General features: G+C 40.8%; 1 protein-coding gene across 1 annotated transcript; it reads left to right on the forward strand.

The window, feature by feature from the left end:
- Nucleotides 1–5,601: 5,601 nt before the first annotated feature.
- PAK1IP1 (PAK1 interacting protein 1) lies at nt 5,602–19,060 on the forward strand. The gene is made up of 10 exons (XM_008692821.2): nt 5,602–5,758; nt 7,900–8,065; nt 10,786–10,906; nt 10,982–11,056; nt 11,588–11,640; nt 12,248–12,393; nt 12,486–12,583; nt 16,622–16,721; nt 18,301–18,424; nt 18,571–19,060. The coding sequence occupies exons 1-10, from the start codon at nt 5,672–5,674 to the stop codon at nt 18,768–18,770; spliced, it is 1,170 nt and encodes a 389-aa protein (XP_008691043.1). The 5' UTR covers nt 5,602–5,671; the 3' UTR covers nt 18,771–19,060.
- The last annotated feature ends 1,253 nt before the right edge of the window (nt 19,061–20,313 follow it).

Genomic DNA, 20,313 nt, shown 5'->3' on the forward strand with positions numbered 1-20,313 from the left:
TTTATTCCTGTGTCTGTAATTCCAGGTCTGGGGGCTAACACCTCTCAACCCAGCAAATGCCTCTCACAAGTGCCTGAGAATAGTAATTACACTTAGTGAAAATTCCTGCTAGGCAATGAGTTGCTTGACTTTGGTTACAATGGGGTTAAGGTGTGGCTGGGGCAGGAGTCCATAGGGGTCACCTGGGGAGCTTCTGCAAACTAAGGAGCTGGCTTTAAGCTTGTTAGCCACCCTCTCCCAACTGCCGGCCCTGGGAAGACAGCCAGAAGCCAGCAGGGACAGAGAAGAGTGTGTTTTTGAGGGGCTGACTGAAGTTTCCATCCCACTCCCTACAATAATTGAGTCACTTGTAATAACTAAAACCTTAAGACAAAAACCACAAATTGATGTTTCCTTCCTCAGCTGAGTTATCTGCTAACTATTCAAACCAGCAATTAGTGAATTTTTTTAATAGCCACTACAGGTTGAAATCATTACGTTGACCAATTGGTGGAAAGAAGTTGTAGAAGGGAAACACACACACACATACACACACACACACACACACACACAGGACCGTCCCACCCACTCCCTTAAAGCCAGTGCAAGAAAACATTTGAAAGAAATATTTCTTTGGGGTAAATATCCAGTAGTTCATAGCAGCAATGTTCACAATAGCCAAACTGGAAGGAGTCGAGATGCCCTTCAACAGAAGAATGGATAAAGAAGATGTCGTCCATATATACAATGGAATATAACTCAGCCATCAGAAAGGATGAATAGCCACTATTTGCATCAACATAGACGGAACTGGAAGGGATTATGCCAAGTGAAGTAAGTCAAGCAGAGAAAGACAATTATCATATGGTTTCACTCATATGTGGAACATAAGGAATATAATGGAGGACATTGGGAGAAGGAAGGGAAAAACCAAAGGGGGGAGAAATCAGAGAGGGAGGCGAACCATGAGAGACTATGGACTCCGGGAAACAAACTGAGGGTTTGAGAGCCCGGGAAGCAGGGTGGGTGTGTTAGCCGGTGACGGGTACTAAGGAGGGCACGTGTTGCAATGAGCACTGGGTGTTTTACGCAAACAATGAATCCTGCAACACTACCTCAAAAACGAATGAAGTACTATATGGTGACTAACATAATAAAAAAATGTTTTTTTTTAAATTTCTGATTTAGTATTTTTAAAAACACAGTAAGGCATGCCTTCCAAATTTCAATGTGCGTAAGAATTACTTTGGCACGTTGTTTAAAATGTAGGTCCCGATTCAGTAGATTTGGTTTAGACCTCGCTCAGATTCTGCTTTTCTAAGTAGCAAGCCTACACAAAGTGTCAAAATGTAAGAAGGTAACTTTTGAGTCCAAATAAGGGCACTTCGGGGCTGGCCATTTCCCTGCAGTTTATTAATAAGTGCTTGAGGTAGCCTATATTTACCTGGAAGGTAAAAAATAATCATCATGAATTCAAACCATTCATTCACCCATGATTTACTGAACGCCTCCTGACGCAAAGCAGGGTGAAGCGGAGTCTCTACTCTGGATCTCCCCACGCTTCCTGGGAGATGTTATTGACAAGCCGCTGTGGAACACATTGCTAGGGGCCACCCACCGTTCAGTGTCTTTTTCTTCCTTAATAACAGAACCTTGACTTTATCTGGGGGGCAGAGATAGGCTTCACTAAAAGACATTTCCTAGCTCTCCCTGAACGGGTAGATGTGCCCAACTGGCCAAAGTCTGGCTGGTAAGATGTAAATAGAACTATTATAAGGGGATTGAGGAAAGCTGTGTGGGCCAAGGGAGTTTGTTTAGCTGGAAGGAGAGCTATTGTCCTCCACCCTTTCCCTAGGCAGAGTGCTGAGATCATAGATATGATGGCTGGCGCCCAAACCCCGCACCTGTCGTGGCCTATGAGGTGACATCATGGAGGAAGTCATGCACAAGAATATAGGATCTGAAAGAGAAAGCGGGTCTGGGTCCCTGATGACTGTGGATTCCTTGTACCAGCACGAGCCTGGCTACCTCCGGATTTCTCTTAGTTAAGAGATAAAGGTCTTGTTGAAGCCACAGCTGTTTTCAGTTACTGTATGAAGTTAAACACAATTCCTAACCACTACAGCAGCTTAGCCATCAAATAAAACATACCAGTTAAGGATCCTTTTCTTAAAACTTTAATGAGTTTTGTGTTCCTTCTTTTATTTTCGAGCTGTATTTTAGAAAAGGAAAATCAGAATTTTTGCTCTGAATGGGTGAGAGATCAAGCTGTAGTTAGGAAAGCAGAAGCTAGACATTGGTAAGAAGGTGGTAAGGAGACTGAGGAAGGGAGGTCGATGTTGCATGTTGAAATCGCCCAGCATGATGGTGGGAGCTGGGAACAGAGGACCCTGAGCAAAGCTCCAGAGAAGATGGACATTCAAGGGCTTTGTTGATGACAGGGACAAGGAAGGGTTCATAAATACTGTTTTGCTCTCTTAAAAGCCCCGAATGCCAACTTCTCATATTTCACCGGCATTATTCCCATGAAGCAGGTGAAGCAAATTTATCCCAGGGCAGACAATTGGCCAGTATCCAGGAGAGGTAACCCATTCTCAGCTTCCCATAGCTCTATGTGCAAAGGAGACCAAGATCCTCTGGGATATGCACATGCACCTCTATCGTCCTAAAAGTTGAAACTTGCTACCTGCCAGAGTGAGAAAGGAGGGTAATTAAGCAGGAATATTAGACTCTCATATTTCTGACAAAGCTGAGTTTTCTCTGCTATATCCTGCGTTTAGCCCAGTATATCCAGCTTACCAACCGCTGCCCCCCCTTCCCAAAACAAACTGGCTGTTTTTTCTTTAGCCAACCAAACGAAGCCAGGCACTCAATAAATATTTGTTGAATGAGTGAATAAATCAATGCATGGCTCAAGTGTAGAAAGCTTTTCGATTAATAATTTAAAAGCAAAACAACAACAAAAAAATCCTGTAGTGCTTTCGCGTTAATGAACTCTTAACAATTGGTTGTTTCTTGGCAACTGTAGTTTTCACAAGGAGATTAAATGGCTTTTGCACCCTGCGTTTAGAAAGAGAACAGGAGGTTTGCAGGAAGTATGCTCAGTTTGAATCCAGTTGAACAAGTATGTAATTTTGTATTGTTTTTCTTTAGACAGTGAAAAACTTTTTTCTTTGTTAAAGAGAAAGTTTGAGCCCAAGGAAATGTAAAAAGCAGCAGCGCGAGGCCTGTTACGTAGCTGTGTGGTTTTGAAAGTTACTTTTCTAGACCAATTTCACATCTACAACCTCATATTGGATGAGGGCATTTTAACTGTAGAGGCACTAATCCTTTTGAAAATGTAATGAACTTTATTCAGTGCTCTCCTCCAAAAATGTACATTCACAATTTCACATATAATTTCAGGGGATTCAAAGCCTCCAAAACTTACCCATAACCTCCCTTAGATTGGGATCACCTGGATAAAGTCTCTCTAAGGTGTTCCGAGCTCCGTAATTGGTTCCAGTAATTTCTAACAGTTAAAAAAAAAAGTACACCAGTTTGAGTTATGTTTATGTTGTTTATACCATGGCTTTCGTTCTAGAACCAGCTATATTCTAAAAGATTCCTGGTTGGAGAAAAAGGCTCTTTCAAGCCATAGCGTTCTTCTTTAAAACATGACACTTAAGCAGGTAAAAGTGTGACAATCTGGTAATAGTGCTGAATATAGTAATTATCCTGTCATAGTGCTAAAATTTAATTTCAAGAAAACATACTGAATGAGTACTAATTCTTATCAAACAGTTGAGATTTCCCTGGAGGTAAAGAGAGCACCAGGGGCTTTCCAGAGACAGAAGAACATAGAAAAGATTTTTTTCAAAAAAGATTTTATTTGTCAGAGAGAGCGCGTGAGCGCACACAAGCAGGGGAGAGGCAGGCAGAGGGAGAAGCAGGCTCCCTGCTGAGCAAGGAGCTCCATGTGGGGGCTCCATCCAGGACTCTGGGATCATGACCTGAGCCCAAGGTAGATGCTTAACTGACTAAGTCACCCAGGCGTCCCTTGAAACGGGTTTGTTCAAATATTTCCTTTTTTTTTTCTTTTTGGATGAGAGAATATCACTTTTACATTAAAATAAATGGATATGTCATGAAGTAAAATGCAGTAAGTCATATTTTTCAAGATAAAATATGAGACTTCAAAGAAATGTCCGGCTTACTCATGCTTTGTCCAATGCCCAGGGGACACCCACTGCAGCAATTCACACTCTTCTCACTTGAGTGGTTCTCCAGTGGAAACAGTCAAGAAGCAGTCAACAGAAAATAAATGAAATAACCTGACTTTTTGTAACATAATGAAGGTAACCAGCACAACGTGAAGGAATTAGGATAAACAGAGAACGACTACAACGCGTTTCCAAGGCCGGGTGTTAGACTACAGCATTTTCAGTTGCCTGAAGAGGGCTTTCAGGTGGAGTCACCAAAGTGTGCAGAAGACAAGGCCTTCCTTGTGCTTCAAGGACAACCAAAGCATGCACAATCATTTCTACAAAACTCAAACCAGCGTCAATGAAAATAAACCCGAGTTAGATACGTAGCGACAACTCACGATCCCAGAGAACAAATATTCTTCAAAACAAAAGGGTCAAACAGCTACAGGATCAGCACTAAAAGGGGGTTGAAGAACTGACACCGACGGATGCCATCTACCTCCTGTTTGTCAAATCCACCTGCTGTGGCATTTATGAGACAAATTATGACGCTCCGGGATGTATTCCATTAGGTTTGTGCAAAGCTGTCATTTCTAACAGACCTCTGAATCTCCACACCTTATGAAAATCTAAATGTTAATCAAGGCAATTTTTTCTTTCATGAGTGTTTCATTTTGCACCGGAACCGGGGAGGTGGTGAAAAGTGAAATATGAGATTTCCTTCTGGAACGTTCACGTAGGATGACTGCGCCCTTCCTCCTCAATCAGTCCGTCTTTACATCTTTCAAGTAAAGCGTCCTCCTCCCTCCCCGGGGTACGCGGCAACGCTGGCTAACGTGACCCCAAAATCAGACAAGCGAATCCAGCTGGAAGGAAAGGTGCACAGGCGGGATCATCCCGGCGGGCAGATAAAAGCGCGGGAAGCGGAGCACCAGGGTCCGGACTTCGCGGTCTGCTCTAGAAACTGCTAACCCTGAACGCCACCCCCTTTTTGCCCTATTACGAGAGAACGTGAGAGAGAAAGGCTCGTTTGTACTTCCTGCGCAAAAAGGAAACCCAATTCCTGTTCCCCGTCTCACAACCCACAGGCAAGGCGCCTCCACGCTAACCGCACGGTACCGCCAAAAGCCCCGCCCAGGCTGGAAGAGACCCCGCCCCCCGTAGCGTCACGGAAATGAGGGGCTTCCGCAGAGGATGTCCCGCCCTACTCCCCTTAGACGCGCCTAGTTCGCAGCCACCTAGGATATGCCTGCTTGCCCCTAATTTTTTTCTCCTCGCCGTGGGAACTTCTTCATGTGGCGTCCTTCTTTATTCTCCTCTTGGAAGCTCCGTGTGATCTTCGAGCGCTGAAACCGTTTCCATAGAGGCAGGCGCCCAAAAGGCAGCCCGCGCTCGTGACGTAATTTGAGCGCCGACGCAGGAAGGACCCTACTGCCCCTGGCATCCGCTTTCGTCACTCCCTGTCAGCTGACCGGGGCTCGTTGAAGGGGCACGTGCGCTGCTGAATGGAGCTGGTAGCTGGTTGCTACGAACAGGTCCTTTTTGGGTTCGCTATACACCCGGAGCCGGATGCAGGCGGCGACCACGAAGAGGTAAGAGGGCGCGCCCTGAGGGACCGCGGGAGGAGGTGCGCGGTTGTCTAGTCGGATTCCCAGACGGCGGAGGTAGGCACATCATCAGAGGTAAGTAAACACATTGATCTCTTAGGGATTAATTTATGAATCAGACTCAAACGTATAGTTTAATTTTTTTTAACGTCTAGAGTAGGCGTTTCATGGAACACGATCATGTCTGTTGGTTTTAGTAGACATTCTGACCACGGTACAGAAAGGAAGCTGGCATTCCTGCCAACAGGCAAATGAGTCATAGGTTATGGATTTAAGCCTCGCTCCTGTAAGTTGACAGCCAGTTTTACGTGTTCAGGATTTAATGAAAGAACAGTTTGCCCTTTTACTGAGTTTTGTCTTGGAATTTTACAAAATATTAGAGATGGGTCAGGATAAACCCCTCATTGATAAAAAGAAGGAAAAAAGTGTTTCGAGTCATTCAGTATTTTTGGACCCTTTACCATGGGGCCGTTAACTGGCATTGGAGGTACAAAGAAGCCAAAGGAATGGATCCAGTGCTAGATAGCTTACCAACATAAGGAGAAGAGCAGAGGAGACAAATGCATGGAGAAAATTACAACAAAATATAAGTATTTTTACTAGATGTGTGAGCAAAAAGGTTAAGTAAATTGCCATTAGTGAAACAGGTAGTTAGGACATATCCAGGACTAGAAATAAGATCTCTTAACTTTTAACCCAATAATATTTTTCCCTAAACAAATCTAAGTATCTCTTAGAAACCTGTTTTTTTCAGTACTTTATGAAGTCAAGGTGTCAATCTTGAATGAACCAGAAAACTGGGAAGTATATAACTTGACTAATTACTTTTGTTAATTTTGTTTCTACCTGGTTATTAATTTGCTTTTGGCTGAAAGGTGACATCTCTTGAATGCTTAAAGATGATGCTACTGATTGTGTTACTCATTGTAAAAAAAAGTTGCTACGTTGTTCCAGACACGTAGTAATCCTCACAGCAACCCCCTGAGGCAGATACAGTTACCCCTATTTTACAGATGAGGAGCCTGAAATTGAGATTGGTTTAAGTGACCTGCTCAAGGCCACACAGCTAATAATCAGGAGACCTGGGACTCAAGTTCCCAGGTGTCTCTGAAACATGAAGCTCTTAAACTATCCACTACAGCTGCTAAACCTAGACAGACAATAGCTCAGATAATCAACATTCGTTCTATAATATGCACAAGCAGAGGTTATTTTTGATTTATGGCCATAACAGCCCCACAGGAATATTGTGCCCTTACTCAGAATAGACTCCCTTGGTCCTGGTTGATGGAAGCAATGTCTGTTGCTGTAGTTATTTAGAAATTGCTTTTCAGTAACACATCTTAAGTGTGTTCAGAGGGATCTTAAGGGTTTTTTTTTTTTTCCCCTTGGTTTGTTTGTTTTGCTAATACTTCTTGATGCATCTCCTTCAATTTGAGGTGTGTATATGCATTCAGCTGTCAGTCATTCTTTGCACTCAACCAGTCTCACTTATTCAGTCCAAAAGTTGCATATCAATAAGCATAGAATTCCTGAGACCTCATCATTGGTCATTCTCTAGGGCTTATATTGGTACTAATGGAAGGAAACATACTCTTTATCCTGTTTATTTTTCTTTGTAAGACTTGTCATTATACTCATCTGTATGTGGCATCATGTTTGTTTACTGTTTGTCTCTCGCACAGGGATAACATTTCTATTAGAATAAGGACTTTCTTTTCTTTACTGCTGTGTATCAACTGTCTAAAATGGTGCCAAGCGCACAGTAGTCATTTAATATGTGAACGAATAAATTCAAATCAAAATCTGAACGTTTGAAGGAATGAATGGTATGCAGGTCTCACATAGAAGTAAATATATTAAGCAGTTAAGGATTTGGATAGGACCTTAAGGTAGTTTGGTCTCCGTAATTGTTTTGGAGTCTTGATACCCAGCGTTGCCTCCCCATGTCCTTGCTGCCTGCCTTATTTCTCAGGTTCTTTGTTTTTCTTAATCTGCTATCATTGCATAATTTTTTCTCCATTTGTAAGTATCTACTGGTAGTTTTCATAGATTATGGAACCACTTATTTGTTTCTAGAGAGCTATGATATGATTGTGACATTGATTGTGTGTTTTACTCTTCAGCAAAAATGGACTCCTGTGGCTGACTTCACTCACCATGCCCACACTGCCTCCTTGTCAGCGGTGGCTGTAAATAGTCGTTTTGTAGTCACTGGGAGCAAAGATGAAACAATTCACATATATGACATGAAAAAGAAGATAGACCATGGGGCTCTAGTGCATCACAATGGTGAGAAAATTATATCCTTTAAGATAATGTTGACGTATCATTACTTTAGCATTTGACTTCAGTTGAACAATTCATTAGGTGTCTATTATGTAGCAGGTTCTGTGCTAGAAAATACAGAAATGAGAAAAGTGTGATTTTTTTTATTCTTAAGTTCTTCACAGTCCATATTGGGAGACAGAAGGGAGGCACTTCACTCACTCTGGGGGGAGTGGGAGGAAGTGACTTTTCACTGAAAACTTCCCAAAATGACATCTGACTGAATTGTCTTAAAAGAGAAGTACCATTTGTTAGCCAGGCAGGAGAAAGGGCATTTTAGGCAGAGCAGGAAGCGTGAGGAGCACAGGAGCAGCCTCATGTTGATAGCAACCTTTATTGAGGGAGTACCATGTGCCCAGCAGTGTGCCAAGAAGCTACAGTTGTACCTTCAGTTCATAGAAGAGAAAACCGAGATTCAAAGATGTTGACTTGCCCATGGTTACAAAACAGTGGAACTAGAACTCAAACCTAGGTCTAGAGCCCATGTTTCTAACCGCTGTGTGCATGGGGAACTGTAAGCAAGTTAGTATTATGAGAAGGTTAAAACGGAGGTTGGGGTGACTGGAGAAGTAGACAGGCCAGGTCCTGGGTGGTCCTTGAGAAGAAGAGGATAGGGATTGAATGGGAGGGAGGGGCCGTGTGGGCTTGAGGAAAGCGCTGGCACCCGGGATATGAGAGAGATGGTGACCAAGAACAAGCAAAAGACTGATGAGAGTCTGCCTGATTGAAGTTGGAGTCTCTGAATTGAGTAACATCCGTTTGCAGTAAGCTACAGACATTTTTGTAGGGAGCAGAAAGCTACTTGGTGTGTGCAATAGGCGGGTTGATTTACAGAGGAATTCAGGATTTTGGTGAAAGAAGATGGTGTTGGCCTAGAAAAAATGGGGTGTGAAGAGTCTTCAGATCTCTGAAATAAAAAAACAGGTGCACTGTGAATGAAGGGGGCCATGAAAGGGCTGGTGAGAGGTGAGGTTGTGGGCAGGGATGAGGCTCTTCAGAGTTCAAGAGTTGTAATGTGGAGCAGCTGTAGGTGGGAACTCTGTCTAGGGTGTAGGTGTGAGGGACTAAACCAGAGAGGAGGGGGAAGGGCAGAGGCAGAGGGAGAAGCAGACTCCTCACTGAGTGGGGAGCCCGAAGCGGGGCTCAGTCCCAGGCCCCTGAGATCATGACCAGAGCTGAAGGCAGAAGCTTAACCGACTGAACCACCCAGGTGCCCCTAATTCCTATTTTGCTGACAGTTCGGTAATAGATAAGCTCTTTCCCAAAGTAGGAAATAGAATAATAGGAAAGAGGAAAACAAGGGCAAAGATGGCTAAAGACTCCCACTTTGATAAAGACGTATGTCACCCCATATATTATTAGTGCTTTTTGAAGTGGGAGGTGCAAAATTATTCATTAGAGATCTTTGACTCTCTCAATATAAAGGACAATGTCAAGGATTGAGTAGGACATGGCAAGTGAACAGCAGTGACCCCAGGCTTCATACCCTTATTCTGAAAAGGACAAAATAGTAAATATTTAGGCTTTGTGGCTGTATGTTCTTGGTTTTGATTAGTTGGCACTGCTTTTGCAGTGTAAAAGCAGCCATAGACATTTTAGAACTGAGCAGGCGAGTCTGTGTTCCAGTAAAACTGCACTTATGAAAACAGGCCACCAGCCAGGTGTGGCTTACAGACAGTAGTTTGTTGACCACTGAGATATAGGGCAGTTAAGTTGGGTGACAAGCTTCAGAGGATAGGGAATTTTACTTGGTAAATGTATAAGGGCGTGGACTGCTTTTGGGAGTTAGAAGAATGCTGGGTTCTTCTATCACCTTACCTCCTTCCAATGAGGTTAGTATTTGAGGACAGTAAATATGTATGTCTCCTAGTCCCAAGAGCTGCAGGAGAAATTCATGGGAGACTCAGGCTTTAGTTTGGGCAGAGGAGAGTGGAGTGTTTTGTGAAGTTGAAAAGATAGAAGAAAATTTGTGAACCATGGAAGAGAGATTACAGAGGGCATAATTGAATAGTGGAACAATTTAGAAAATTGTTCTAATAAATTCTTTTTTAAAGATGTAAAATTTTTTCTAAATTAAATTTTTTTAATAAATTTTATTTTTAAGTAATCTCTACACCCAATGTGGGGCTCGACTCACAACCCCGAGGTCAAGAGTCATATGGTCTACCAACTGAGCCAGCCAGGTGCCCCTCTAATAAATTCTTATGACAGTGAATGAGAACTGTGTAGAAATCAAAAGCAGGTCTAGAGTGATAATAATTGGATTGTGGATGAATGGGTCACTAACTCACTGTTTTGAAAGTAGAAGTCATGTGGCTGTCATCTTGGTTTGTTTCCCAGATGAGCTGATTTACTGGTTGGTTTTGTTTGACTTCTGCTCAAACCCTCCTAGCCAGCCATCTCCTAAATTTATGATTGTGGAGACATAGAACCAGAAAGTGAACTGAATAGCTCAAGTCTGAGTCTACAACTAGAGAAATTCTGCTGAAAATATTTGCATAGCTTTGAAACTGTATGTTCTAATATGAAAAAAATAAATAAACGTCTTCACCTAAGACTTTAAGGTATGTTTCAGTAATACTAAGATGTTAGATGTTTTACTTACCACAGCATAGCCTTTAAACCAGAAATGGAGTTTGCCTTCAAAATGAATATTAAGTTTGCCTATCTTGGTTTTTCCACAGGCACAATAACTTGTCTGAAATTCTATGGCAACAGGCACTTAATCAGTGGGGCAGAAGATGGACTCATTTGTGTGTGGGATGCAAAGAAATGGGAGTGCCTGAAGTCCATTAAAGCTCACAAGTGAGTCTAGCCCTTTCCCCTTGGTGGTTTCTAGGTGCCATTCAAGTTGGGGGCTAACTGTTGGTTTCCTTTTAGAGGACATGTGACCTTCCTTTCTATTCACCCAACTGGCAAGTTGGCCCTGTCCGTGGGTACGGATAAGACGTTAAGGTGAGTCGTTAATGCCGAGAGCATCTTTTCCAAGTTGTGGTCTTTGTTCTTCAGGGACAACAGGAAGCTACCATCAGGGTATATTTTAGTACAGTAATTAGATTCATTTTGTGTCTCATCTCATGGCCATCAGCTATTTAAAGGTATTGCAATATAAGAAAAGGTGGAAAGCTAGTGAACCTTCTCACAGTGGTAGAAAAAACAATGACAAGCTCCATGTTCACGTGTACACTGCACATCCCAGTCATCGTAAGCTGTGAAGTGAAGAGGCCGGTGGTCCTAAAAACAAACGTTTTAGGAGGTGAAATATTTTGAAAATATATTAAACATTTTAAATATATGAAAGGAGTCTAGGAATGGATGAGTTAATCTTGCTTGTTAGTAAATATTTCCAGTGTTGTTTAAGAAATATGATAGTTCTAACTAGCTGCCTATGAAGTAAATTATTGTTTGAGTAGGTCTTCTTTATGCTTCCCTTTATACCTGATAAAAGTTAGTGATCATGCCATAAGTGAGTTTCCTGTTTTGCAGAACATGGAATCTTGTGGAAGGAAGATCAGCATTCATAAAAAATATAAAACAAAGTAAGTACTTTTATTTGGAATGTTCTTTAGAACTTGATGGAACATGAATATATATACACACACATACACCTTTATTTCCCTCCATGATGGTGGTTACCTCTTAGGGCAATGATTTAGGTTCTTTTCTTTTCTCTATCTATCTATCTATCTATCTATCTATCTATCTATCTATCTATTTTTAAAGATTATTTATTTATTTGAGAGAGCACAAGCAGGGGAAGTGGCAGGGAGAGGGAAAAGGAGGCTCCCCACTGAGCAGGGACCCCAATGTGGGACTTGATCCCAGGACTCCAGGGTCATGACCTGAGCTGAAGGCGGACACTTAACCGACTGAGCCACCCAGGCGCTCCCTTTCCTTTCCCATTTTAGATTAGAATTCTTGTCATGACTCTGTCATCTACCAGCTCTATGACTTAATGATTCTTTTGACTCCAGTTCATTTTCTAAAACTTAACTTGCAAAATACGTACCAAAAGTTTGTGGTGAAGGTTAAATAGGATAGTGGATGTGAAAATGCACCGTGCAACTATTTGCTCTTTTTACTGTTACTCTGGTCATTTCATTTTTTGTTTATGAAATAAAAAAGCTTTGTGTTTTTAACTTACAGATGCTCACATAGTGGAATGGTCCCCAAGGGGAGAGAAATACGTAGTTGTCATACTGAATAAAATAGATGTCTATCAACTTGACACTGCATCTGTTAGTGGCACCATCACAAATGAAAAGAGAATATCTTCTGTTACATTTCTTTCAGTAAGTGACCAGAAATCAGTGGTGGAATCTTAGCGTCTGTGGTGATGGTTGGAATTGTTGATGACATTCTGGATATTCTTTGTCTCTCCTAGGAGTCTGTCCTCGCAGTGGCTGGAGATGAAGAAGTCGTAAGGGTTTTTGACTGTGATTCACTAATGTGCCTCTGTGAATTTAAAGCTCATGAAAACAGGTATTTTTTTTTTTTTTGCCAGTCTGTATGTGTATGTGTGTGTAGAGTCTTCAATAACTGTTACATATGTATTAGCTTCATAAAGCAAGGTACGTGTTTTCTCATGAACAACTGCAGAGCTAGGCATTTCCACATATATATGATTTCTGGAATGTGAGAGGATGGCAGAAATGTCGTTGTCTTGGCCTTAAGTAATGCAAAAGTGGGGAAGTTGGCATCAGGACTAGTGATTTGCACAAGATATTTTTCCAGTAATATTATTAAACTTGGGGCCTGAAAACAACCAAATTTGAAGAGGAACAAAGAAATTAAACAATCAAGCTTTGCCAGGACCTTTCTTGTCCTTTTACTCTATTCCCCTTGTCCACTTCTTCCCCTTTTGTACACTGTTTGTTTTTCCTACTGGAGAAATATGTGACATTATTGACTTCTGTTTCATGCCAGTCTTTTCTTACCTGTTATTGCTCACTGTATCTCTAGGGGTAGACACTGATTCTGAGAGTAGACGGCCAAGTGACTTGGCCAAGATTACTCCATTGTTGGGTGAGGGAACTGGGATTCAACCCGGTTCTATCTGCCTCTGCTTTTTATACTATTTTGGAAAAGGTGATAATGTACAGTTATATTTTAATATGCTTCGTTTGTGTGTTCTTCCATGTATTAAATAAGTCCGAGTTTTTATTTTCTAAGTGATGCTCTTTGAATACTCCAAATACTACAGCCAGTGTACAGGCCCTGGTTTTTCCCTTCAGTGGGAAGTGTTCATTCAAGGTCATTTCAAATGTATGAATAACATCAGAACACTTAAGATAACACGTAAGATATTTGGCCATTCATTCATTCATTTAATGGGTATTCATGAGTATCCATTAAGAACTGCACTCAGTATTTCAAAAAAGACAAGGGCTTGCATTTGTGTTTCTTGTAGTGGAGCAGGAGACAGATGATAAACCAGTAAGCAGATAATTATAACAGGAAGGAAGCAGAAAGGTGTGCCTTAAGAATAACAGCGGCAACTTAGTATGATCGGGGAAGGGAGAGGGTAGGACTTCACAGATGAAGAGAGCTGTTTCTAAAGAAAGGAGAGAACTGAACTGCAGGCACAGTGCGCCTGAGGGAGACAAGAGCTGGATGTATTTTAGCAACAGATTAAAGAGCTTTGTGACTAGATCAGAGTGAGCCAAAAGGTGCATGGCCTTGTAAACTGGTGAGGAGTTAGGTTTTATACTAAGGGCCTTTGTAGATTTTGTTTTATTTCTTACTGTGGAAGAATTTAAAGGCAGGCAGACCAGTTTAAGGAAGCAACCCCCATAGACCCACCACCCAGCTTCAGCAGTTGTCAGTTTATGGCCAGACTTGCTTTAAATACGTCCCCAGCCCCTTCCTCCTGTCCTGTGTTATTTTTAAAAAGATGTAGTTTTGTAGGATTTTAAGCCTGGGAGTAACATGATTTGAGTCATAATTTTAGCCACTTAGGCTACTCGGTAATCCAGAAGAACAATGGCAGTAGCTTGGACGAGGGTGATGACCCTGGAGGTGAGAGACGTGGATGTGTGGGAGGAAGCCATGGTTCATCTCTGTTGTCTTAGTTGTCTCTTCATCCCGAACTTGGTGTCTCTTGAGGTGAGGGAGTTAAGTGTCTTTATTTTGTTTATGATAACCTCTCATGATCATCTTTTTGACATTTTTTTTAACATTTTTAAATTTAAATTCAATTATTTAACATATATTATTGGTTTCAGAGGTACAGGCCTGTGATTCATCAGTCTTATATAATACCCAATGCTCATTACATCACATGCCCTCCTTAATGTCCATCACCCAGTAGCCCCATCCCTCTCCTCCCTTCCAGCAACCCTGTTTGTTTCCTATTAAGATTCTCTTATAGTTTGTCTCCCTCTCTGGTTTCATCTTGTTTTATTTTTTCCTCTCTTCCCCTATGATCCTGTTTTGTTTCTTAAATTCCACATACCATTGAGATCATATGACAATTGTCTTTCTCTGATTGAATTATTTCACTTAGTGTAAATACCCTCTAATTCCATCCATGTCATTGCAAATGGCAAGATTTCTTTTTCTTTCTTTCTCTTTCTTTCTTTCTTTCTTTCTTTCTTTTTTGATGGCTGTGTAATATTCGTGTGTGTGTGTGTGTGTATACATACACATCTTTATCCATTCATCTGTGGGTAGACATCTGGGCTCTTTCCATAGTTTGGCTGTTGTGGACATTGCTGCTATAAACATTGGGGTGCAGGTGCCCCTCCGGATCACTACATTTGTATCTTTGGGGTAAATACCCAGCCGTGCAATTGCTGGGTCATAGGGTAGCTCAATTTTTAACATCTTGAGGAACCTCTATACTGTTTTCCAGAGTGGCTACACCAGCTTGCATTCCCACCCACAGGGGAGGGTAGAAAGGGATTCCCCTTTCTCTGCATCTTTGCCAATAGCTGTCATTTCCTGACTTGCTAATTTTAGTAATTCTGACTGGTGTGAGGTGGTTTTGCATTGTGGTTTTGATTTGTATTGTTGAGCATTTTTTCATGTATCTGTTGGCCATTTTTGTGTCTTCTTTGCAGAAATGTCTGTTCATGTCTTCTGCCCATTTCTTGATTGGATTATTTGTTCTTTGGGTGTTGAGTTTGAGAAGTTCTTTATGGATTTTGGATACTAGCCCTTTATCTGATATGTCATTTGCAAGTGTCTTCTCCCATTCTGTCAGTTGTCTTTTGGGTTTTGTTGACTGTTTCCTCTGCTGTGCAGAGGCTTTTTTATCTAGATGAAGTCCCAGTAGTTTATTTTTGCCTTTGTTTCCCTTGCCTTTGGTGATGTGTCTAGCAGGAAGTTGCTGCAGCTGAGGTCGAAGTGGTTGCTGCCTGTGTTCTCTTCAAGGATTTTGATGGATTCCCGTCTCACATTTAGGTCTTTCATACATTTTGAGTCTGTTTTTATGTATGGTGTAAGGAAATGGTCCAGTTTCATTCTTCTGCATGTGGCTGTCCAATTTCCCAACACCATTTGTTGAAGAGACTGTCTTTTTTCCGTTGGCTCTTCTTTCTTGCTTTGTCGAAGATTAGTTGACCATAGAGTTGAAGGTCCATTTCTGGGTTTTCTGTTCTGTTGCATTGATCTGTGTGTCTGTTTTTGTGCCAGTACCATACTGTCTTGATGGTTACAGCTTTGTAATAGAGCTCGAAGTCGTGATGCCACCAGCTTTGGTTTTCTTTTTCAACATTCCTCTGGCTATTGGGGGTCTTTTCTGGTTGCATAACGTTTTAGGATTATTTGTTCCAGCTCTGTAGAAAAAGGTTGATGGTATTTTGATAGGGATTGCATTGAATGCATAGACTGCTCTAGGTGGTGTAGACATTTTAACAATATTTGTTCTTCCAATCCATGAGGATGGAACGTTTTTACATTTCTTTGTGTCTTTCTCAATTTCTTTCATGAGTGTTCTATAGTTTTCTGAGTACAGATCATTTGCCTCTTTGGTTAGGTTTATTCCTAGGTATCTAATGGCTTTGGGTGCAATTGTAAATGGATTCGGCTCCTTAATTTCTCTTTCTTCTGTCTCATTGTTAGTGTATAGGAATGCAACTGATTTCTGTGCATTGACTTTATGTCCTGCCACTTTGCTGAATTCCTCTATGAGTTCTGGCAGTTTTGGGGTGGAATCTTTTGGGTTTTCCACATAGAGTATCATGTCATCTGCCAAAAGTGAGATTTTGATTTCTTTGCCGATTTGGATGCCTTTTTGTTTGTTATGTGATTGCTAAGGCTAGGACTTCTAGTACTGTGTTGAACAGCAGTGGTGATAGTGGTTGACAGTCCATTTTATCTTGGAAGTTAGACCCTGAGAAGGACTCACTGACCCATGGGAATGTGAAGCATAGTTAGATTTTAGCACTGTTCCTTAAGTAGTTTGGAAGCACTTGGACATTGAAAAATCAAGAGACTGTGTGCATAGAAGCTTTATGACAATATCATAAAGGAGAAAGGGAGAAAGGAACCTTCATGGTGTTTGTATTTCTGTTCTAGGGTAAAAGACATGTTCAGTTTTGAAGTCCCAGAGCATCATGTTATTGTTACAGCATCGAGTGATGGCTTCATCAAAATGTGGAAGCTTAAGCAGGATAAGGTCAGTGTCTTAACACAATATAAATGCACTTTAATGCAAGTGTTACTATCAGTATTGCTTCGAGTTAAGGGAGGTGGAATATTTTTCAAGGCAGAAATCTTTAAATAAACTTAAAGTCTCTTCCATGCATGGTTGATACTCATAGTTTTAAAGTTAGGGTTCTAAGAGCTACCTTGGGGGTTGGTATTGGTGAGTCTGAGTGGCAGGGTACCAGAACTCCTGCTTTTTCAATCAAAGAAGCGCTACTTCTCTTTTGTTTGTGTATTGATGTTCTCTGTAAGATTTTGTTAGATAAAAATGCCTCCATTACTAAAAATTTGGAATTTACTGATAGATAATGGAACTAACAATAGTTTTGAACCCGATAATTGGAAAATTAAGTTCCCCTCAGTGGTCTCACTCTTACAGCCCCTCTTGGTTTATTCTTCTTCTTTTTTTTTTTTTTTTTTTTTTTTTTTTTTTTCTGTTTTTTTTTTTTTTTTTTTTTTTTTTTTTTTTTTTTAGATTTTTATTTTATTTATTTGACAGAGAGAGAGACAGCCAGCAAGAGAGGGAACACAGGCAGGGGGAGTGGGAGAGGAAGAAGCAGGCTCATAGCGGAGGAGCCTGATATGGGGCTCGATTCCATAACGCCAGGATCACTCCCCAAGCTGAAGGCAGACGCTTAACAACTGCGCCACCCAGGCGCCCCTGGTTTATTATTCTTGATTGTCTTACAAACACATTCTGTGAATGTGGTTTGTTGAGTGTCTGTGCAAGGTTCTCTGTTAAAACATAGAAATGAACAAGACATGGTCCTTTTCCTTAATGAATTTAGTTTCTGAATATTCAGAAACATGCTCTGTGAAGGACATAGTGAAACCAAACGTGAGTCAAGATAATAGATTTCTTCAGGGCACCTGGGTGGCTCAGTTGGTTAAGCGTCTGCCTTCAGCTCAGGTCATGATCCCGGGGTCCTGGGACTGGGCCCCACATCGGACTCCCTGCTCCACATGGGGCCTCCTCCTCCTTCTCCCTCTCCCTGACCCTTCACCTGCTTGTGTGCACGTGCTCTCTCTGTCAAATAAATAAATAAATAAAATCCTTTAAAAAAAGATAATGGATTCTTCTAAACAGCATGTTTTAGTCTCAAGAAAATAACATAACTTTTTGTTTTTATTTATTTATTTATTTATTTTAAAGATTTTATTTATTTATTTGAGAGAGAGAGACACCCAGCGAGAGAGGGAACACAAGCAGGGGGAGTGGGAGAGGAAGAAGCAGGCTCCCAGCGGAGGAGCCTGATGTGGGGCTCAATCCCAGAACGCCAGGATCACGCCCTGAGCTGAAGGCAGACGCTTAAGGACTGAGCCACCCAGGCGCCCCAACTTTTAAATTAGAAACTTAAAATTCCGACTGGCTCAGTCAGAAAAGTATGTAACTCTTGATCTCGGGGTTGTAAGTAAGTTCGAGCCCCACGGTGGGTATGGAGATTACTTAAAAAAATAAAATCTTAAAAAAATAATAAGTTCACTTGATTAAGGAAAAAGAAATTATTTAAAATTCCTCTATGTTATCATGCATTTTTCTTCTGTTTTAGAGAGTTCCCCCATCTTTACTCTGTGAAGTAAAAACTAATGCCAGGCTGACATGTCTTGGAGTGTGGCTAGACAGAGTGACAGACACACAAGAAAGCCTGCCTTCGGCTGCAGAGCCTTCTCCTGGTAAGTGAAAGTCATCATTTTAAAAAGATGTGTTAGCTCTTGAATTGTTGAAGTGGAGGAGATTCAGATAACTTCACTTTATTGTCAGCCTTGTTTATTTCAAGAGGGGGAAAAGTGGTCTTTAAATGTGCTGTCTTGTGTTTTAGTTAGGAAAGAACAGTCCAAAGTCAACAAGAAGGAAGCTGGTGATGTGCAGGAAGAAGAAAGGCAGTCCTTACCTAACTCAAGGAAATGTAATTTAACTGGTGACAGTAAGAAGCCAATGAAAGGACGTACCCCAGTGTCAACCAAGAAGAGGAAGATGGTAGAAATGTTGGAAAAAAAGAAGAGAAAAAAGAAAATATGAATGACACAATGAGTCACACATTTTTCCTACAAGAAAAACTTCTTAGATGGAATCATTCTCTTCAGATGTACCCTTTTCCGCCCCCTGAGTAAAAGCTAGAAATTTCTTCTTTTGGAGAAAATGTACAGCTTAAAAAAAAACACTTATGTGTTTATTTTTTTTTAACAGTGGTAAAACTATTTTTGGTAGGCAACATTTTATTAATTATATATCATGGTGATATATGCTATGTTAATGTGTAATATATTAATTTTTACCATTGTATAAAGCAAATAAAGATCTTTTCAAAATGTTGTAGTTTAAGGTGCACACAGTTTTGAACACATTCTTTACCAGAGATGGGTGAGAGTTGTTTTTCAGGTTTTCCTCCTAAATGGGGAAAGTATGATAAAATTGCCTTACTTTGGCTTCTTCAAATGGTTCTAGTAATTTCAATGCAGGATTTTTCATTTTGATAACAAAGGTATAAAAAGATTCTCATACCAATGGGCATATTAAGACACACTTAAAAATCATGGACACATAATACATGTATGTATAAAGCATATGCTTAAACTTAGGGCTGTGTGCATAGAAAGTTATTAGATTACCAAACCTTGTTAAACTATTCTGCTTCCTAGCTGTGGATGACAAGATAAGTGAAGGGTCAGAAAATTACGTTTTCAGGGTTTTTTTCATCTGTTTCAGGCCAAGAAAAAAACTCAGTTAATCTAACAAAGATAGTCTTAAATTCAGCCTGTTGATTATAATCTTGTCATCTCTTATTTTATTCCTCAGTAGATTCCTGGGCATTTTGAAAAGACACATTAATAGAGGATTCGTAGATTTGAATTAGCTGACCAGAAATACCTGAGGCCAACAGGGAATCCCTCCTGTTCAGGCACAATGAGATCTCTAACATTTGGATACTGGAATTGCCACTCCCTTCACAGGAAGGAACTCATCTAGGAAATGAGCCAAATTCTGTGTCCCGACATGTCAGTCCACCTCTTCGTTAACTTCAGGCCTACAAGCAAAGATGATCATGGTTTTGGGTTTTTGTTATGTTTTTGTTTTAATACTGTGTAGAGCAGTTTGAGGTTTATAACAAAATTGAGAGGAATGCAGAGATATCCCATATACCCCCTGCCTCTACACATGCACAGCCTCCCCTATGATCAATGTCACTCCTAAGAATGGTACCCTTTTTACCAAGGATGAACCTGCATAGGTGTATCATAATCACCCAAAGTTGATAATTTACCTTAGGGATCACTCTTGGTGTTGTACATTGTAGGGGACAAATGTATAATGAACATATTAGTATAATCCACAGAGTATTTCCACTGCCCCAAAACGACTCTTGTGTTCTGCCTATTTGTCTCTACCCTACCGGTCTTCCCATAATCACTGATCTTTTTATTGCCTCCATAGTTTTGCCTTTTCCAGAATGTCATGTAGTTAGAATCAGAGTATTGTAGCCTTTTCAGATTGACTTCTTTTTTTTTTTTTATAATGATTTTTTATTATATTATGTTAGTCACCATACAGTACATCCCCGGTT

Source organism: Ursus maritimus, unplaced genomic scaffold (assembly GCF_017311325.1).
Source record: "Ursus maritimus isolate PB19 unplaced genomic scaffold, ASM1731132v1 scaffold_30, whole genome shotgun sequence".
Classification (NCBI taxonomy): Eukaryota; Metazoa; Chordata; class Mammalia; order Carnivora; family Ursidae; genus Ursus; species Ursus maritimus.

Bases quoted from the DNA above. Each gene is read 5' to 3' on its own strand.
- PAK1IP1 (XM_008692821.2), top strand. From the start codon at position 5,672: ATGGAGCTGGTAGCTGGTTGCTACGAACAGGTCCTTTTTGGGTTCGCT. The intron at 10,907-10,981 runs GTGAGTCTAGCC...GTTTCCTTTTAG, and splicing joins AAGTCCATTAAAGCTCACAA to AGGACATGTGACCTTCCTTT. The intron at 11,641-12,247 runs GTAAGTACTTTT...TTTAACTTACAG, and splicing joins CATAAAAAATATAAAACAAA to ATGCTCACATAGTGGAATGG.